Source organism: Engystomops pustulosus, chromosome 5 (assembly GCF_040894005.1).
Source record: "Engystomops pustulosus chromosome 5, aEngPut4.maternal, whole genome shotgun sequence".
Lineage (NCBI taxonomy): Eukaryota > Metazoa > Chordata > Amphibia > Anura > Leptodactylidae > Engystomops > Engystomops pustulosus.
Window position 1 is genome coordinate 17,781,807 of NC_092415.1, and position 21,712 is coordinate 17,803,518.

General features: G+C 42.4%; 1 protein-coding gene across 3 annotated transcripts in view; it reads right to left on the bottom strand.

The window, feature by feature from the left end:
- Positions 1–21,712, bottom strand: part of COL14A1 (collagen type XIV alpha 1 chain) — a 122,185-nt gene that overhangs the window by 33,872 nt on the left and 66,601 nt on the right. For all 3 annotated transcript variants that reach the window (XM_072151249.1, XM_072151251.1, XM_072151250.1), the window contains 15 exons: positions 21,451–21,580; positions 21,211–21,350; positions 19,712–19,838; positions 17,755–17,894; positions 17,311–17,443; positions 15,348–15,395; positions 15,061–15,200; positions 14,204–14,333; positions 12,987–13,109; positions 10,277–10,426; positions 8,106–8,222; positions 3,856–4,002; positions 3,611–3,682; positions 2,396–2,535; positions 1,110–1,233 (listed from right to left, as the gene is read on the bottom strand). In XM_072151249.1, the coding sequence (XP_072007350.1) occupies positions 1,110–1,233; positions 2,396–2,535; positions 3,611–3,682; positions 3,856–4,002; positions 8,106–8,222; positions 10,277–10,426; positions 12,987–13,109; positions 14,204–14,333; positions 15,061–15,200; positions 15,348–15,395; positions 17,311–17,443; positions 17,755–17,894; positions 19,712–19,838; positions 21,211–21,350; positions 21,451–21,580 (1,861 nt within the window). The remainder of the gene's footprint in view (positions 1–1,109; positions 1,234–2,395; positions 2,536–3,610; positions 3,683–3,855; positions 4,003–8,105; positions 8,223–10,276; positions 10,427–12,986; positions 13,110–14,203; positions 14,334–15,060; positions 15,201–15,347; positions 15,396–17,310; positions 17,444–17,754; positions 17,895–19,711; positions 19,839–21,210; positions 21,351–21,450; positions 21,581–21,712) is intronic.

The following is a 21,712-nucleotide window of genomic DNA, read 5'->3' on the forward strand; positions in this document are numbered from 1 at the left end:
AAGATATTAATAGAGTACAGCCCCTGCCCAGAGATCTGAGACTGGTGAAGGAACTCTCTATAGAAACATATATATGTGTATACTAAAAACTATTCCGCTTCTATCCTGTCCTCCAAGAGAGGTGACTCTACAGACCATGTCCCAATCTATGCAAAAAAACCTCTAAACTCTCAAACTCTAGTATCTAGGAAGTGCTTAGTGAGTCAGTACTAACAAAAGAACGGTCTTCAGAACCTTGTCTATGTGTATATAACTGTGCACAATTCTGCTTTATTCCAGGCTCCAAGAAAGGTGACACCATGTCCCAATCTATACAGAAAAGTTAAAATAAAGTCTCCAGCAAGATATCAGGGACTGAAAAAGGAACGGTCCACAGAACCTTACATATGTGTAAACTATATACTATTCTGCTTTACTTCTAGTTCTCACAACCCTACATCACCAGTACAGCTCCAGATTTTGAGTCAGATGCCCCCTGGTGGTTACGGAACACTGATCAAGAACCTTTAATCTATGATATCAATGTGATGATGTAATTTTTTATGATTTTGGACTAGTTTTAGTATCCGGGCCCCTGACTGGCAAATTTTTTGCCCTCCCCCCCCCCCAATAATAATCTGGCTCTATGTGCATACTGAGTTCCCTCAACCGGGGTTTGATGGAGGGTTTTCTGTGACTTGGGGCCCCTTCTCCCCCTCGGGCCCCTTGGACACAGTCACACTAACCCTCCCCTAATGGCGGCCCTGAGCATTACAGTTCTATGCCTGATGATCTAAAGTACTGTATCAGAACATTTGGGATCAGATGACTGTAATAATGTAATAATAACTATCTTCGCGTAGCGATATGCATAAATGGCATAAATTGTATTTTTGGCCGGCGCTTGAGACAGTCAGCTTAAATCAACAGCTCAGTAATTGTTCCAACAATCCTAAGTAAATAACTGTACATCAATAATACATGAGCCAAAACACCCAGCGCTCCGTATCTGCAAGTCAAATAAACAGGACTGGAAGCGTATAACGTGCCAAGATCCGCGAATCTCCCCGCTCCAGGCTTCCTTATCTGGAGCAGACACAACACAGAGGGGGCAGAGGGGATGTCCGTACCTGTTTTGGTGTTCCCGCCTTTGTAAGATATTCCATTGATTGCCGCCAGCAGAGACTCCTTGGTTTTATAAGAGTTCAACTTAAATTCTGTCCTGGCGTCATCACTGTACTGGGCGACGCCGACCTGGAGAGGAAGATATATCTTGGTAATGGAGGGCAGAGCGAGGCCACAACGATACATGTGGCTAAAGGGTCTCCGATATCAGTTTTCCCCATTCAAAGCTGAAGATAGTTTTAGGTAGTAAACCTGGGGAGCTGCTTAATGTGAACCTGTCAGCAGGAATTTCATGTTTAGATGGTGACAGATTCCAATAGTCTCTGCTAAACTGATTTAATAAAATGCCTTTGTCAGCATTCTGAATAATTTCAGTACTTTATATAAGTTTATGTTACATAACCTGGCTCCCTGCCAGCAGCATGTGGTGAGTCCCCAGGGAGGGGCAGTGGCAGCCTGTGTGTGCCTGTGTCTCAGTCTCCTCCACACTCATCCCCCCTCCCTCCCCCCTCCATACTTCCTGTCATGAGCAGGCATTGAGCAGGCAGAGGAGGGAGGGGTTGGTGTGGAGTAGCGGAAGAATGCATGAGGAGACACAGGTTGCAGCTGCCTCCTTCTAGGGACCCACCAAACGTTGCTGGCACGGAGCCAGGTAATGTGAAATAAACTTATGTAAACTACTGAAATGATTCAGAATGACAAAGATATATATATATTTTTTTTTTTTTTAAAAAAGCTAAAAATAACATTCCTGGTGACAGGTTTGCTTTACTCATGCCAGGAGTGTAGCTTCTCCAAGTACACTAGGGGTGTGTCCTAACACTTCTGTGCTCTTAACTCTCTGCATTCAGTTGCACCACTGCCCCACACCTATCCTACGGGGGTTTGCTGTAGTATTTAACCAGAAGCCAGCTACAGTTTTACTCACAGCAGTGGGAAGGTAGTGTGGAGCAGTTCATAACTCTTTCAAAGAATATAAATCCATCTTTTGGCAATTTCTGATGCAGTTAAGAATCATAGATCGTAGATGATGTCAGGGGAAATTAGTTTTGGGTCTAACGTACTATAGACCAATCACACATACAGTGACAGCATAAGCAATTTTTATGGAATTTCCTGAAATTTGCTTTATCATATAGGTAATTGTATGGCTGTGTTCACATTGCGCTCTCTTAGTAGCCTCCGAAATATGAAATTTTATAGTCCATAGGTTCCCATTCTTATAATGAAGTATATAGCAGCTTGTTTCCTGTGGGGTATCTGAGCCTTATATGACATAGTATGGACTTACTTGTGTCCCCTCTGGGCCGATCTCATCGAAGGCTCCGGCGGTGCTGTACAGGAAACGGGTGACCTTATGGAAGTTGTCATCTCCGATACTCCAGGATCCATCGATGAGGAAGACGAGATCGGCTCTGGCAGATTTACACACTAAACAAGCAGAAGCATGGAGAAAATATGTGAGGGGGATATTACAATAAGAGACTGATTAAAATTTCAATTACCATCATGGATATTTGAAAAACAATGTAGAGAGCTAAGAGTACAGCAGTGTGAGGACACCATTCACTTACAGAAGCTACAATCCTGGAATTAAAAAACAACATTTTTCACAATCCTGCTGCTACTAACAACATACACAAAGGTATAATTACACATCTCTCCATGGATATTACCTTACACTGTCTGCATAGAGCACAGTAGGGGCACACCCCAGACCCCAGTGCTCCAAATCCAGATACAATCCTGGAATATAAATCCATTTTTCACAATCCTGCTGCTACTAACAACATACACAAAGGTATAATTACACATCTCTCCATGGATATTACCTTACACTGTCTGCATAGAGCACAGTAGGGGCACACCCCAGACCCCAGTGCTCCAAATCCAGATACAATCCTGGAATATAAATCCATTTTTCACAATCCTGCTGCTACTAACAACATACACAAAAGTATAATTACACATCTCTCCACGGATATTACCGAACACTATCTGCAGAGAGCACATCAAGGACACACCCCAGACCCCAGTGCTCCAAACCAGACACAATCCTGGAATATAAATCCATTTTTCACAATCCTGCTGCTACTAACAGCAAACACAAAGTTATAATTACACATCTCTCCAAGGATATTACCTAACACTGTCTGGAGAGAGCACAGCAGTGAGGTACACCCCCAGACCCCAGTGCTCCAAATCCAGCTACAATCATAGAACATAAATCCATTTTTCACAATCCGGCTGCTACTAACAACATATGATTACATATTTCTTCAGGGACAATATCTAACACTGACTGAAGAAAGCACAGAGCACAAAAGTGTGAGGACACACCCCAGACCCCAGTGCTCTAAATCCAGCTACAATCCTGGAATATAGATCCATTTTTCACAGTTCTGCTACTACTAACAACATACACAGAGGTGGTTTCACATCTCTGCAGGGACATGTACAGAAAATACAGGTTATTGAAACAATAAAGAAAAGCTGTTGCTGTTACCTTCTTTGGCGGCCGGTATAGGAAGAGGAGGTTGTGTTGGTGGCCGGGTTGGAGCAGCCGTTGGACGTGGCACTAAGAAGAGATGAAGATGGTTAGAACTGTGTAATGACTTCTATAAGTTCTTGCTTTACATTTTCTAGAGTTGGGTGGGGATTTCACCCCTACAACTCCCCTTCCCCCATACAAAAACTATTCACTATATTATAAGATGAATCTCTCTTATATAAACCTCATGATTAACATACATGTAGTTTCCACAACGCTCACGCCGGGGCCTTCAGACTCTTGGATTTGTGCATATACGGTGATCCTGTATTTAGTATTTGGAAAAAGATCATAGAAACAATGTCTGGATGTTCCTGCAGCGAGGTTAGCTTCTTGCTTGGATCCATCTGTATAAACAGTAAATAAAAAAGTGAAGCCATTAGACAAAGCCAAATGTGAAATGTGAATACTGCCCCCTATGTACAAGAATATAACTGCTATAATACTGCCCCCTATGTACAGGAATATAACTACTATAATACTGCCCCCTATGTCCAAGAATATAACTACTATAATACTGCCCCTATGTACAAGACTATAACTACTATAATACTGCCCCCTGTGTACAAGAATATAACTACTATAATACTGCCCCCTATGTACAAGAATATAACTACTATAATACTGCCCCCTATATACAAGAATATAACTACTATAATACTGCCCCCTATGTACAGGAATATAACTACTATAATACTGCCCCCTATGTACAGGAATATAACTACTATAATACTGCCCCCTATGTACAAGAATATAACTACTATAATACTGCCCGCAATGTACAAGAATATAACTACTATAATACTGCCCCCTACGTACAAGCATATAACTACTATAAGACTGCCCCCTATGTACAAGAATATAACTACTATAATACTGCCCCCTATGTACAGGAATATAACTACTATAATACTGCCCCCTATGTACAAGAATATAACTACTATAATACTGCCCCTATGTACAAGAATATAACTACAATAATACTGCCCCCTATGTACAAGTATATAACTACTATAATACTGCCCTCTATGTACAAGAATATAACTACTATAATACTGCCCCCTATGTCCAAGAATATAACTACTATAATACTGCCCCCTATGTCCAAGAATATAACTACTATAATACTGCCCCCTATGTCCAAGAATATAACTACTATAATACTGCCCCCTGTGTACAACACTATAACTACTATAATACTGCCCCCTATGTACAAGAATATAACTACTATAATACTGCCCTCTATGTACAAGACTATAACTACTATAATACTGCCCCCTATGTACATGAATATAACTACTATAATACTGCCCCCTATGTACAAGAATATAACTACTATAATACTGCCCCTATGTACAGGAATATAACTACTGTAATACTGCCCCCTATGTACAAGAATATAACTACTATAATACTGCCCCCTGTGTACAGGATTATAACTACTATAATACTGCCTCCTATGTACAAGAATATAACTACTATAATACCGCCCCTATGTACAAGCATATAACTACTATAATACTGCCCCCGGTGTACAGGAATATAACTACTATAATACTGCCTCCTATGTACAAGAATATAACTACTATAATACTGCCCCTATGTACAAGAATATAACTACTTTAATACTGCCCCCTATGTACAAGAATATAACTACTATAATACTGCCCCTATGTACAAGAATATAACTACTTTAATACTGCCCCCTATGTACAAGAATATAACTACTATAATACTGCCCCCTATGTACAAGAATATAACTACTATAATACTGCCCCCTATGTACAAGAATATAACTGCTATAACACAGCCTCCTTTGTTAGAGAATGTAACTAATGTCTACTATATACAAATACATAACTGCAACAATATTAGACCCTAAGAACATGAGATATAAACTGCCTGGTTGCTACTTTTGGTTCCAAGTTATTGCAGTACAATTTATCTTGCTGGGAAGACGAATAAAGATGCATCATATTAATTCCAGATAAGAAGGAAATTTACATTGATGGAGCCAGGAGCAGCAGCTCGGATGATTACAGATGATGAATATGGGTCACATCCGGGTTCATGTACTATCAGCATGAAGGATTCATCCTGGAAGCATCTCCCTGCTCTCTGTTCCTTAAAGGCTATGTACACCTTTACCATATTATGTAATGGGGGGTCTCCAGGCTCAATATTTGACCCTTTAAAAAAGTCTAATTTCATAAAACAGCTGGACGTGTCTGGTGATGGTTCTCAAACCCATAGGAGGAATTTATCAAAAACATATAACATAGGAGAACATAGGAGGAATTTATCAAAAACTCTTTGCAGAACAAAGTCACAAAAAACTATTTGTGAAATTTAGCAACTTTTTTTATTAGGGTTGAGTAGGAATGTGAGAGTTAAACAGATCTCCTTTCTTTTGTGCCAGAAATCGGCTCTGCAAAGGGTTGGACATTGTTGGTATCCAGATTTGGTCCACCACCCAGGCCGGCGCCAGCACTGGGCATACATGGGCAAGTGCCCAGACCCAGAGATGCTGGGGGGCCCCACATAAGGCTACTTGTAAGGAGTCCATGGGGGAGGGGGGGATTGTATATAAAATAACTTTGAGGGGGTGTTTGGGATGATAAACTAGGGAATATTTTAGGGAACAGGAGACTGAACTTTTAATTCCGCCACATGAGTTCACTGCAAAGGGGCCCAGTCGCCCAGTGGCCTACTGAAACCTGGAGCCGACCCTGTCTCCATCTATCAGACCTTCTCAATGTCACCTGTGAAAAATTATACATTTTGAATTAATTGCTCATCCTTAAATGTCTGTGTATGGGACAGCAGGTTATGAAGGAGACACCATTGTAGGTTCATCTTGATGACCTCAATGAAGGTCAAGAATATTTGGTAGGGAGAGAACCAATCAGCCCCACCGATCTGTACAGTTATTAGACCAAACAGATCGAGTGGTGGGCCTACATTTAGGGATAACGGTTAAAAAAACCTCGGTGCTCACTTGATCAAGACCCATATAAGTTACTGGACTGGTTGGTTCCTATATTAATCTAGACGATGCGCTATTTTCCATGGTTCAATCGATCTCTTGTTTTTTCATGGAAACACTTGGACAAATATTAACCACAAATCTTTTTTTAGCCAAAATCTACATATGCAAATATGAGTTCTATGTGTTACATTTCGTGCACACGGCACATAGTGTTTTACATGACGTAAGCAACGACCCTGTATCATCTATGTCCCGGACCCACAAAGCTGGCAGGAATAGGACCTGCTCTATCTTATATCTAGATATATGGTCACTTTTATAAACCTTTAGGACTAGATATACCACAGGGGAACCAGACCATCCAGAGTCCCAGTGGTAACCAGAGAAGAAGTGTAAGTGGTGGTGGCTACTACAGCCTTTATGTGCCGCAGTTCCTACTGAACTTTTATCATAATCCTCTTCTGTGAGATTGAATCTCCAGAATTATTCACTTTCAATCTGAGGACAAAACCAAATGGCCTAGAACTTTTTTTCTCCTCAACATCTGCCCTAAGAGGAAACGGAGGTAGGCATTACATGGTTGTCTAGCTCCATTGAAATGGCCAGGTATGATCACCATTGTCACCATCACATTTCCAATATTGTCCCTGCCACATGTCCAATATTGTCACCAACCAAAATCCAACAGTGTCACCAACACAAGTGCAAAATTGTCCCCAACCCACATCCAACATTGTCACCAACCCACGTCCAAGTTGTCACCACCACATGTCCAACAGTGTCACCAACCCACATCCAACATTGTCATCAACCCACGTCCACATTGTCACCACCACATGTGCAATATTGTCACCAACCCACATCCAACATTTTCATCAACCCACGTCCACATTGTCACCACCACATGTCCAACAGTGTCACCACCACATGTCCAACATTGTCACCAACCCACATCCAACATTGTCACCAACCCACGTCCACATTGTCACCACCACATGTCCAACAGTGTCACCACCACATGTCCAACATTGTCACCACCACATGAGCAATATTGTCACCAACCCACATGCGACATTGTCACCAACCCACGTCCACATTGTTACCACCACATGTCCAACATTGTCACCAACACATGTGCAATATTGTCACCAACCCACGTCCACATTGTCCCCACCACTTGTCCAACATTGTCACCAACTCGCACCCAACTTTGTCACCAACTCTTGTCCAACGTTGTCACCAAAACATGTCCAAATTGTCACCAACCCACATCCAACAATGTCACCATCACACACGTCACCGGTGGTGACGTCAAACACTGTCACCAACACATGTCCAATATTACCACCACTGTTCTTGCCTGTGCTACTTATAACTTATGGTTAAGATTTTTAAAGATGCAGCAAAAAGGTCAATCCTACTGCTCTGGGTAAGTCCTGACACTGGGCTTATCATACCTACCTCGCAGTGACTCTATGATGATCCTATAGGACGTGGCGTGTCTCTGCTGCTGCCACTGAGCACAAAGGCTTGTCACCTTAATCTGATAGGCGTTCAGATTCGTCACTCCGAGATACACTGTAATGTAGACGTTGAGATGATTAATAGAGAGAAATAAAAAGATACAACAATTTAGATTAAGGCAAAATAATAAATCACAATTCTCTGACTTCCAAAATCTAAACACGGACACTCACATCCTCTTTAAAGGGAACATGTTGCAAACTATTGGGACACTAAACCACCCACATGTCCATTGACTTGGAGTCCCACACCTATTCTAGCACTGTCTGGGACAGAAACAATACCTTGTTACACTGGTCCAATAAGTCTGACGCATTTCTGGTTGTCCTAGTCCCGGCACCGGTGTAGTTGTGTACAAGTCTACCTTGGTTTAATTTGGCATGGACCTTGACTACCATGTTGGAATTTTTGTTCCTCATTCCAGAGTTAGGTTCTGGTCATATGATGCCATTGATGTCTAGTTAGTCAAGTGACCTATGTAGTGACCTGTCAAAGAGGAACCCTGATGACTTGGGCCAACAGCCAATCCTGGAACACCCACAAGTAGACAACACTGTCAGGGACTATTGCTCCTCATCTGCTCTATGATCCTTTACAGTCATGATTCATAGATTTGCTCCTGAGCCATGCAGCACTGGTTAAATATAATCTTTCAAGGCTTATTATGGTCTTCACAACTACAAAAAACCCTTCAAAGACACTTTTTGGATTGCATCAGGTCTCAAACAGTCCCTAAGACACCTATAATTATATGGAAAGATTTATAAATCACAAGTTTTACTACTAAAATATAATAGTGATATACACCGAGGAGTCTCAGCTATATTATTTATATGTCACCGTGAAAGGAGTCCTTGAAGCTGTGAAGCGATTCTGTGTTCAATTTGGGAAGTTGTAGGACACAAGAGGAATGACACCTAATAAACTTCTCCGGGACGACGTCAGAGGTCGGGTCGGACAACATCTCATTATATAGTCCCCGTTCAGAACTCATAAAACACATTATGATTTTTGTCATCTCCATTGTGACTTATGTTTTTTCTATTTTCATTAACTTTTTGGAGTTTTCGATATAGGGGCTCATTTACTAAGAGTCTGTCAGACGCATTTTCGTCGGGTTTCCCGACAATTTCCGTTTTGCACCGAATTGCCCCGGGATTTTGGCGCAGAGTCGGCTCTGGCTTTTACAGAGTCGGTTCTGGCTTGCACGCAACAGAAATGGGGATGGGGGGGGCGTGGCTGTCGGACAACCCGACATTCAGACAACGCGCAGGATTCAACATTTAAAATTGTGTCGCAAGACGCACACTTACAAGCACCGGGAAGAAGCAGGTTAACCTCGGGGCAGAAGCGACGGATGCAGGAACTCGGGCGCACAAGCTTAGCGAATCGCGTCAGACCAAAATCCTCGTCGGACAACGCACCGCAGGATCGCAAAAGGACCGGGTAAGTAAATCTGCCCCATAGTGTAGTACTTAATTTAGTATAGTATTGACTTTAAGAAATAAGGTTTCAGATTAGTTGGGGTTAGACAACTGGGTTCATCAGTGATCGGTACAACAAGGGACACAAAGTCATTGTCCACCAGGTCCACAAAGTTCAACCAATAAGTCTTCACTGTGAATGAAGATATGGGAACCTTTATCTGATTTCTAGACATCACAGCAGTTGGACCACCAGTGATCTGACACCAGGGGCAGATTAAGACCACCATGGGTCCTCGGCTGTATGAGTATTACAGCCGCTACAAGTTTGAAATCACTTCCTACATCTGGTACTAGAAACAGCTTCTTGGGGAATGGAGGACGTGTCCCTTCTGCCTGCTTTAAATTTGAGGTTTCAGAACCTCTGGATGACGTTCAAGGGTCCTGAAATGGCTCTTCTGTACATGTGTATTGAGGGCAGGAACAGATGGATGTAGATTTCATGGGTTAAGGTCTTTCTGAGTGGTGGGTGGTTTGGTGGGTGGTTTGGTTGGCCATGGACCCCCTACCACTCAAACTGCCTATATTACAATCCACTACTGTCTGACACTTATTCTGTAGATAGGAGATAAGTGTCCCCTTTAATAATCATGTAAACATGCATGAGAACCAAGTTTTTCTTACATGTTTTGCCAACTCCATTTAAGGGGTCGCTGAATCCAGTAGAATATGATGCTAGGACCTTCAAATTGTATTCGGTTCCACTGAGAAGGTTGAGAATGAGCATGGTGTTCACATCATCTCCAACGAAGGTCTCCAGAGCCGGGCCACCTCCTGCAATAAAGTCCAGAACCCCAGATCATCAACAACTCCAGGCCAATGTACACAATACTCTTGGATAACTTATACCAGGCTCCTAATTTTAGAAACGGTGCACAAGCCTGACACCTCCATGCCAAGCACAATACACACCATTCATATGGACCATGGATTCCCAGCACATGGATATGTAATACTTGGAAATTGTAGATCTGCAAATATTTTTATATTGTAAAACTTGGTACTGAAATAAAATTTGGCCTTAATAGATCTTATCCCAAACCACAAACATGTAGACATTTATTGAGGTCCCGCGCAAGGGGATCCAATAGGGATGAAATGAAGTAGAGGAAATTTTGATAATTTTGTCGTAATGAACCAGATTTGGAACGTTCCAAAGATCTTATTTATTACGTGACATTTTAATATTTTATGAGCCGCCCACATATGAAACGAGTGGTATAATATATCTGAGAACCCAAGGACAGGATGTCATCTTACGAAGCTGCAGATTGGACAAACACAAGTGTCTTCTACTTAAAACAGCACCGCCTGGAACTCTGGGGTAACGGGTCCATCCAATATATCACGGCTGTGCATCTGTCTCTATGCGAATTCCCCCGATCATAGTTAATTTCGGCACTTAAAGGGAATGTTTGATACCCGTTGCCCCATGCTTGATCACACTAGTAGTGCACGGTCCATCAGAATGATGAGCAGCTCTTATTACTGATAGGCAACTGATCAACTTTATACATATCCCTTGGCTATGAAGAAGATCTATGGGGCAGATATATGAAGCTCTGAAACTCTGTGTGCCAGCACTTGATGTTGACCCAGCCCTTGAGGGCTCAGACATCTTAAAATATCAGGCGTTGGGTGCACTAGGTGGGTCCTGCACTATAGCCTGCACCTGAACCCTCTAACATGGCATCGGCCTTTTTCCACCCATGTGGGATAGAGGAGGAAATCCATGATAAATCCCCCCCTCCCCCTATATCTATTAAACAGGACCCAGGAACCAAACTTGGATCAAGGACAAGTTTTTCCCAATGGGAAGGTGGTTATGTAACATATCAAAGTCCACAGTTGGCTCAGAAATTAAATTGACTTTTGAACCACCAGAGATATTAAAAATCCGATTGTGATAATCAATTTTGGAAACAATTCTGGTCTTCTTTGATTTGTGGAGGCTTTGGGGGGGGGGGCTGTATATAGACTGGGGTCTGTGGGGACTGTATACAGACCGGGGGCTGGGATGGCTGTAAATAGACTGCGGGCTGTGAGAGCTGTATATAGACTGGGACTGTGTATAGACTCGGGCTGTAGGGATTGTATATAGACTGGGGACTGTGAGAGCTGTATATAGACTGAGGCTGTATATAGACTCAGGGTTGTGGGGGTTGTTTATAGACGGGGGGCTGTGAGGAGCTGTTTACAGACTAGGGGCTGTGGGGCTGAATATAGACTGAGGGCTGTATATAGACAGGGAGCTGTGGTTGCTGTACATAGACAGGGGTCTGGGGGAGGGTTGTAACAGACTGGGGGCTGGGGTGACTGTATATAGACTGGGGGCTGGGGTGACTGTATATAGACTGGGGGCTAGGGTGGATGTATATAGACTGGGGGCTGTATATAGACTGGGACTGTAAGGGGCTGTTTACTGACTAAGAGCTGGTGGGCTGAATATAGACTGGGGGCTGTATATAGACATATAGACTGGGGGCTGTGGGAGCTGTACATAGACTGGGGGGCTGTTTACAGACTGGGGACTGGGAGAGCTGTATATAGACTCAGAGCTGTGAGGGTTGTTTATAGACTGGAGGCTAGGGGCTGAATATAGACTGGGGGCTCTATATAGACTAGGGGTGGGGTGGCTGTATATAGACTGGGGACTGTGGATGCTGTATATAGACTTGGGGCTGTGAGGGGCTGTTTACAGACTAGGTACTGGGGGGCTGTACATAGACTGGGGAACTGTGAGGGTCTGTTACCACACTAAGGGAGTACTGTTTTATATATGGTGGGAGCCCGGTGTCCAATAGAAGTGTAATAACAGCGCTGTGTGCTACCGCACTACACTGTCAGTCTCCTTGTATCGCTCTATGAAACCTCTGTGCCATCTGGAAGCAGTAAAATCCATGTGGCGCTGCGCATATTGGACGTCTTTGGAGAAGGCGGCGTCATCCATGAGCCGTCCAAACACTTGCACAGTATAACGGTCTCCTGGTAGAAGAACTTGGACGTCACATCTAAGGTTCTGACGCTCGGCTTCAGGTTGCGGCTCCTGTTACAGACCTCTGGGATGGCAGCACTTTACACATGGCATTCTCCATTCCCATGGGATTTCTCTATCCATGGAATATTACACCCACCTTGGGGGTTTATTCTTCCTTTTCAGGATCTTACACCTTCTCGTTACATAACTGAGACGAAAAATGTGGCTGTGCTGTCCAGGAAAACATTACAGGGGGAGCAAGTAATGGCACGACTGTCCCTGTACACTACACAACGATCCCAAATTATGGGAATCCCTCCCGGATTCACCACTAATAGGAGAAAACTAGAATCTTACCGCTTGATGGCCTATGAATAATTCTGTACCCCAATGTGGCAGAAGGTGGGGGGTCCCAGGTAATCCTCAGCTTGTCGTACCATTCATCGGACACACGCAGATTCCGGGGAGCGGATAGGGGCACTGCGGAGACAAAGTATACATCATTGGGACTTCTATTCCATAATATTACATTCCATATTATGCCAATTACTACCTGGAATCCGTCAACACTTTGTCGCAACCCTAACAAGTAAAAGGGCTACACCCTATAGGTCAATGACATATTACCAGAATTATGCTATTACAGCTTTCCCACCATGTAAATCCATCCTCATAAACTGTGGTCATCGTCTTATATTTCTTATCTACGGCCTCCTCCCTTCTAAAATCATCTATTAAAATTATGCAAATGAGCCTGAGAGCTTTACAGACTGTTACACTGTCTCACCCTCCCCTGAGATTTTGAGTTTATAGCAGGAAATGCTCATGAGGAAGCAGGGATGTGGTAGCAGCTGGTAAAGCCAGATCATTGATAGGTTAGGGTAGCCCCTAAAGCTCATTAGCATAATTGTAAAAGTTGATTTTAGATGGTTATGCTAATGTGCCAGAAGGGCTCTACCAGAGCTTCTTCATGCTGTAGTTTCACAGGCTGTTAAATTGTCTCCCCCCTGCTCCCTCAGCACTTCCGCCTCCCAATGTTTGCTGAAACTTTCTGTACTGCTGTGAGATTACACCTGGAAGATTGAGGGGGAAGTATGGAGGGAGCAAAGGGTGAGGGGGAAACAGTGTAACAGCCTGTGAATACAGATCACAGAGGGGCCCTGGTATAGCCCTTCTGGCTAATTAGCATAATTATAAAAGGTGAACAATTATAAGACAATTATCCCAGTTTATCATCACTTGCATGTTTCTCAGTTTTCCCATCTGCAGACACTAATTCTCAGTTTCACTGAGCTGCTGGGCGGAGATCTAACTGCTATGACTCCTCCCCCCTCCCCTCTCCATAGATTTCTATGTCATCTGACACAACGGAGTGAGTCTCTGTCTTGCTAGCAAGAAGGAATTCAGCAAAGGTTTCAGAGTGAAAGTCATTTTATCAGGATTTTAGTGAAATTCCGGCACTTTTATCTTCTAAGACCCATAAGAAAGTTTCTTACATTCACTCGTCTTTTACTGAAAAGTTAATCAGCACTTATAGGGGACATCTATGCATTTATCATAACTCCGATACTTACATGTCCTCCCAGATGATGACACAGGGATTCCTTCTCCGTTGAAGTATACCGGAGTCACGGTGACTTTGTACTCGGTGTCGGACAGTAGAGACTGAAGAGTGACTTCACTTTCCCTTCCAGACACAACTTTCTAAGGAGGGGGAGAAGGACATAGTAAGAAGCCCAGAAGATACCAATACACCCTGTATATCATATTGTGATTTTACAGACTTATGATGCGCCGTTCCTCTGTTACTCCCCCTGGAAATTAATACATTGACAGCAGGGTGCTACCGGTTGGAACTCTGTCCCTGCATAGTCGGATATTGTCCGATGAATATTTAATTATCAGACAATAATTGGACATAATTATTCTCTATGGTCAATCATAGCCTCAATTATAGTTGTAGTTTTGTTAATACGTTTGGGGACATGTGTCCTTTGTGCCAGGTGAAGCCAATAAACCACTAGCAGGGGTGGATAAGACCACCATGGGCCCTGGGCTGTATGAATATTATGGCCCCTACAATCTGGAGTCACTTCCTACATCTGGTGCTCGAATTAGCTTCTTGGGGAATGGAGGATGTGTCCCTTCTGCTGCTTTCAATCTGTGGTTTCAGGACCTTTTTAGGACCTTCAAAGGTCCTGATATGTGTACATGTGTGATAGGAGCATTAACAAATGTATGAGGATTTCATGGGTGAAGGTCCTTTTTAGTATAAAACTTGTGGGTGGTTTGGGTGGCCATGGACCCCAGGCTACTGCCCCAACCACCTATATTATAATCCACTACTGCTCCCTAGGGAAATTTAGAGAAAAGACTATGAAATAAGCTGAATATTAGCTCTTTAAGAATATAAAATGATTGCCCATCTTACCACTTCTTCTCGGTCTCCGTATGCAGTAAGGTAGGTTACAAGATACTGGCGTATGTTGGCGTCGGTAAATAGCCATGAAACGCGTAGGCTGGATGTGGTCTCATCATCTACCAATAGGTTTCTGATACCCAAGCGGATCACTGGAAAGATGGAAATGCACAAAAGTCTGTTAAAGAGGACGTCACCCCATCTCTGCCAACTCCACTGATTCCGGCTCATTTGGAATTTTTCCACTAGCGCCGGCCATTACTGAAATATCAGTGGTGATCTTTTTGGAATCCACCTACCTGGAGTTGTGGGTCGGGCTGTAGTCGGGGCAGTTGTGGTTCTTATCACTAGCAATAGGAGAAGAGGTAATAATTCTATTAATCTGTATTTTATATATATAAAACAAATCACAAAAAACAATGAGACAACCCCCCCCCCCCCCCCCGCACCAGTAACAAGAATAGGGTTCCCTTGTGCCCTAAACAGAACAGAACAGTTTCATGGATCCTGCCGCTCCATGAAACTCTATGGACTCCCGGAACATGAAGTCTCCTGTGTGATACTTCATTCAGATATCAATCTCAAGGCAAACCACACTGTGGCACTGCTATATTAGCACTATATATGTGGCACTGCTATATTAGCACTATACATGTGGCACTGCTATATTAGCACTATACATGTGGCACTGCTATATTAGCACTATACATGTGGCACTGCTATATTAGCACTATACATGTGGCACTGCTATATTAGCACTATACATGTGGCACTGCTATATTAGCACTATACATGTGGCACTGCTATATTAGCACTATACATGTGGCACTGCTATATTAGCACTATACATGTGGCACTGCTATATTAGCACTATACATGTGGCACTGCTATACTAGCACTATATATGTGGCACTGCTATATTAGCACTATACATGTGGCACTGCTATATTAGCACTATATATGTGGCACTGCTATATTAGCACTATACATGTGGCACTGCTATATTAGCACTATACATGTGGCACTGCTATATTAGCACTATACATGTGGCACTGCTATATTAGCACTATATATGTGGCACTGCTATATTAGCACTATATATGTGGCACTGCTATATTAGCACTATATATGTGGCACTGCTATATTAGCACTATATATGTGGCACTGCTATATTAGCACTATATATGTGGCACTGCTATATTAGCACTATATATGTGGCACTGCTATATTAGCACTATACATGTGGCACTGCTATATTAGCACTATATATGTGGCACTGCTATATTAGCACTATATATGTGGCACTGCTATATTAGCACTATATAGGTGGCACTGCTATATTAGCACTATACATGTGGCACTGCTATATTAGCACTATATATGTGGCACTGCTATATTAGCACTATATAGGTGGCACTGCTATATTAGCACTATACATGTGGCACTGCTATATTAGCACTATATATGTGGCACTGCTATATTAGCACTATATATGTGGCACTGCTATATTAGCACTATATAGGTGGCACTGCTATACTAGCACTATATATGTGGCACTGCTAAATTAGCACTATATATGTGGCACTGCTATATTAGCACTATATATGTGGCACTGCTATATTAGCACTATATAGGTGGCACTGCTATATTAGCACTATATAGGTGGCACTGCTATATTAGCACTATATAGGTGGCACTGCTATATTAGCACTATATATGTGGCACTATTATGTACTCACTGTCTGGCATTTTACCAGATGAGTCAAACGGGGGCGCATTACGGCCACAATGGGCCCTGGGCTGTATGGACATTATACCCCCTACAATGTTGTAGTTCGAAACGCATTACCGTAGCGTTTTTTGCCCGGCGTGTCATGTCTTCGTGTCCATGTCAGCAGCAATAGAAAATTTTTAATGCAGAACTATTAGACATTCATATGTTTTATAAGTATTTTGTAACATTTTGGATGCTGGAACCCCTACTTTTTCTGTTTTTGATACAAGTATTACTTGATTCTGGATTCCGGATCTGTCTTTTTGGGGATTCCGAGCACCCACCTTCCATGCAGACCTACTACTGGTGAGCTGAACCTCTTCAGTTTTCTTTTTCTGGGAACGTCCCCTGCGATGTACAGCTATGTGATGTGTTGTCCCTGGCTCATCAGGTCATGGCTTTGCTCTTTATTACTTGAGCGTAATTTTTATCTATTCTATAGAATATTTTAGGCTTATTTTATGCATCCAGTAAAAGAGGTTACTTACAAGTTGTAGCCAACGTCGATAGGGAATCGCTTTCTGTTTCATCAGCAAATATTCCGGACAGGGACACTTCATATTCTGTGCTGTGAGTCAGACCATCCATGAGGTAGTTGGTGATATCTCCCTTTACAATAGCCTATGGGAGAAAAAAAAAAAAAAAAACGGCCAAAAACTTGATGATAATGAACAGTTATGGCTTCCTATTGGGCGAAATATTTCTAAACATTTGATAACATTTTTATTTGGGGTCATTAAAATTATTTTTACGAAAACAAACCCCCAATAAACAGGCAAAAACACAGTCCCCTTTCCCACCAGGACAGAGGATCTACCATCACTTTTCAATTCAAAATTACATTCCAGAACATATAGAACATATGTAATGCAGGACTGATGGACTGATGGTCCTCCCAAAATGAATCTAAAAATAAAACCTGTCCTTTTTACCTCCTGAGTGTTGCCCCCTGCGCGGGGTGTCCATCGCAGTCTGTACATGACTATATCTGGAGCAAAGCGGATCCAGTAAGCTCTGAAACTGTGTGTGGTTATGTCTCTGACGTTCAGATCGCGAGGATTGGGGACCGGTTCTGCATGAGAAAATACAAGGTGTTTATGGGTAGAAAAAGCAGATATTAAACAGTAGTATAATGGGGATCATTTACTTACCCGGTCCGCAGTGCGTTGTCCGACGTGGATTCGGGTTCTGCCGGGATTCACTAAGGTCGTGCGGTCGATATCCAGTAGGTGTCGCTGCTGCGCCGAGGTCCTCCGGAGTTCACCTGCTTCTTCCCGGTGCATGTAAGTGCTGATCTTGCGACACATTTTGTTTTTTTAAATTCCACGGTTTTTCCGAAAGCGTCACGTTGTCCGAAGGTCTCGCCCCCCAATTTCTGTCACGTGAAAGCACGATTGCGCCAAAATCCTATCACGTGCACCAAAATCACGGCGGAAAAACGGAAAAAATTTGGGAAACTTGACGAAAGTGCGGCTGCGGAGACCTTAGTAAATGATCCCCAATATGTGAGTAGAGTATTAGAATCTCTCTTCAGGATCCTTGGGTGAATACTAAGAGTGTCTCTTAGTCCTCTGGAGGACTTGTCCTGTTTAACACCGAAAAGCCATTGATATTTATGTGCACTTTGTAATACATAGTTTCTCCTGTGGAGGCGCTGTAGGGAAACTAAACACTAAATACTGGGGCACATTTACTTACCCGGTCCTGTTGCGTTCCCGCGGTGCGTTGTCCGACAAGGATTCGGGTCCGACGCGATTCACTAACATCGTGCGCCCTATATCCACCAGGTGTCGCTGCTGCACCGAGGTCCGCCAGGGTTCACCTGCTTCTTCCTGGTGCATGTGAGTGCTTGATCTTGCGACACATTTCGTCTTTTAAATTCTGCGGTTTTTCTGAATCAGTAGGGTTGTCCGGTGGCCACGCCCCCCGATTTCTGTGGTGTGCAAGCCGGCACCGATTTGCCACAATCCGAACACGTGCGACAAAAAGCCCGGGGCAATTTGGCGCAAAACGGAAATATTTGGGAAAACCCGACGGAATTGCGGTCCGTGGACCCTTAGTAAATGTGCCCCACTGAGTTTATGTATAAATTATCGCCGGTTGAGTGGATTAACGAATGTATATTTAGTTATCTGCTTACTGCACAATGCTGATATATAGCGACTGACCAAAGTAAAAACCCCATTCGAATGCTGTAAACCAAATTTCATCTTTTTATTTTACATATAGAACTTTTTGAGAATCTCCACCTGGCAAATACGCGGATCACAGAATGGGAACAATCAGATGTAATCTGTTGTAATTGTAATTGCACCCCCGCAGGTGAAATCAAGTATTACATTTTGATCATTTTCAAATCATTAATCTGTAAGTGCAATGCACATACATATGGGCGTCTCCAAAAGGAGAAACTTTTTGCAATCCTTTTATTTTGTGGCTTACAAAGTAAGATATGATCATCTATTTGTTGGTGGCTCAGTCCAATCAATATCACCCAACTAGAAGGTGAGTATGGCCAACTTGGGTCAAGTTGGTATCTACTGTGTTGCCATAGAAGCTGTGAGGGCAGACTGTTCAGTATGTAGAGATTTGGCTGACAGATTTGGTGAGAAGCTTTTCCCCAGTCACCCCTGGCTTGTGAGTTGCTCTCACCATTGTGTTAGATAGGATTCTTTACTGTAAGAGCAGTGAGACTATGGAAATCACGTAAAAGCAACAATATCACGTCATGAGAACGAGATTCCTGGGATGAAACGGTGATCCAGGGATTGTCATATTTTAAGCCAGAGAGGATTTTTTCCCCCCTCACTTAAACCTTTGGACACTTTAAGCTGGACTTCATGGAACAAAGTCTTTAGTCAACCTAATCTACCATGATACTAGACTTACTTGTAGTGAAAGTGCCGGTGAGGGGCTCAGATTGTCCTTCATCAAAAACAGAGAAAATGGCCACCGTGTATTCTGTCAACGAGGTTAACTTCTTTAAGTCATAAGTTGCCACTTTCCCAACTTCCACCTATCAAATATATGGAATTTTATGATCTATCCCATAGAAAGGTCTACACAATGTCATGACTTGTCTACACATTGTCAATACCTGTTATATTTAACCCAACATGATGGAAGGGACCTCTGACAGCAGAAAGATTGGCCGGGTTATGAGGGACTAGTGAAGAAAATACATAGAAATAGGAATATCAGAAGAACAATGGTTAGTAAAACATATAAAGGTTAGACAAGCATAGAAAAAAGGCCAAGAAATTAATAGGAAAGTAAAAACATGCAACTAAGAATCAACAGAATTGACCAAATAATCAGTTAGCACAATTATGATTGAAATTACAAACTTCTATCTAGATCAAATTTTATTCATGACATAAAGTATTTATAGTAGTATAAATCTATCATAAAATTTTAAGTGCACTGAAGATGCAAACAAGTCTATACACTCCCAACCCAACCAAATTTACATTACCAAAGAGTTCTAAAAATTCTATACATTAACATTAATCTGATCAAGAATTTTTGAAATTGGCTTAAACATCACAACTACCATACTACTAGAAAGAACTAAAATTTCCTGGTTTAAAAAAAAATCGATTTAGTAGGCGGGCAAAACAGGAAGTGAGATACGCCTTCAGCCAATGGCTGCATAGTAGGAAGTGATGTCAGAGAAGGGTGGGGTTTTTTTTTACCAGCTACTCCTATATGGTCCCATAATGTGCAGTCAAGTGTTTTTTTTTGTGGTTTTGAGGATCTATAGTACAAGCAGTACGTACTGGAGGTAGGGGTAGGGGTTACGTACAACATTGGTACAGGTAGCACGTACTGGGGGTAGGGGTTATGTACCACATTGGTTTTTTAGGTTTGTTCTTAAGTTGAATTTGTTTGTTAGTCGGGACTATAATTTATGGTTGTAGCTCCAGAATAAAAAATTGTTTTGTCCCAGTGACAATTGGATTTTCAAAAAAATTTTGCTGTACTGGGACCAAGGATTATTAATACACCTTCATTACAGACTCCTTACAGCTGATCATTGCAGCCTGGGACTATAGTAACCTCCAGAGAGGTCACCAGAGGTCACAGTAGGCAGAGAGGTCCATCTGTGACTAGAGGTCATCTGTAAATCGGGTGTCCTTAAGTAGGGGACCACCTGTATACAAAACAACTGAGAACCTTGAATTTAAAGAACTAAACTCCATTAGTAGACTGTCCAACCTAGATAAATGACTAGCCCAACACAGAAAAAAAACGTATTTCCCCTGAAAAGGCAGAAGCGTAAATTAATACTGGAGGAATATACGAGGAGCATTATAGTAGTGTGTGAAGCATTAGTGACTGTTAGAAAACGGGAACATAAAATTATATATAAAGTTTGATTGACTCACATCATTGATATCAGAACCCCCGGTCTTCACATACATAATACGATATCCATTCACATTCTTATGAGAATGGTCCCACGAGACCGTGGCACTGCTGTGTTCAATATTTGAAAATCGGAGGTTTCTAGGTGGGGTCAGTGGTACTGCGGAGGCAGAAGATATTGACCATGTTTAGCGAAGAATCTTCACAATAATAAAGATTGATAAATTTTAATACCCTGGTTCCATACATGACCTCCTTACATGTGGTTTCTTGTCCGGTCAATGGATCGCTGGCTTCTTCTCCAAACATTGCGTAGACTGTGACTGTGTATTCGGTGATGGGAGTCAGTCCATCCAAGAGGACATCTGTCACTGAACCGGCAACCTTCATCTACAAAAGATAAAATTATCAACTACTTCATTCGTTCATCAACTTCATTCATCAATGACTGCTCAAATTATTTTCCAGGTGGTATGTCTATAATTACTAGTAAGGTAAGACACCATTGGAAATTGTTTTTTT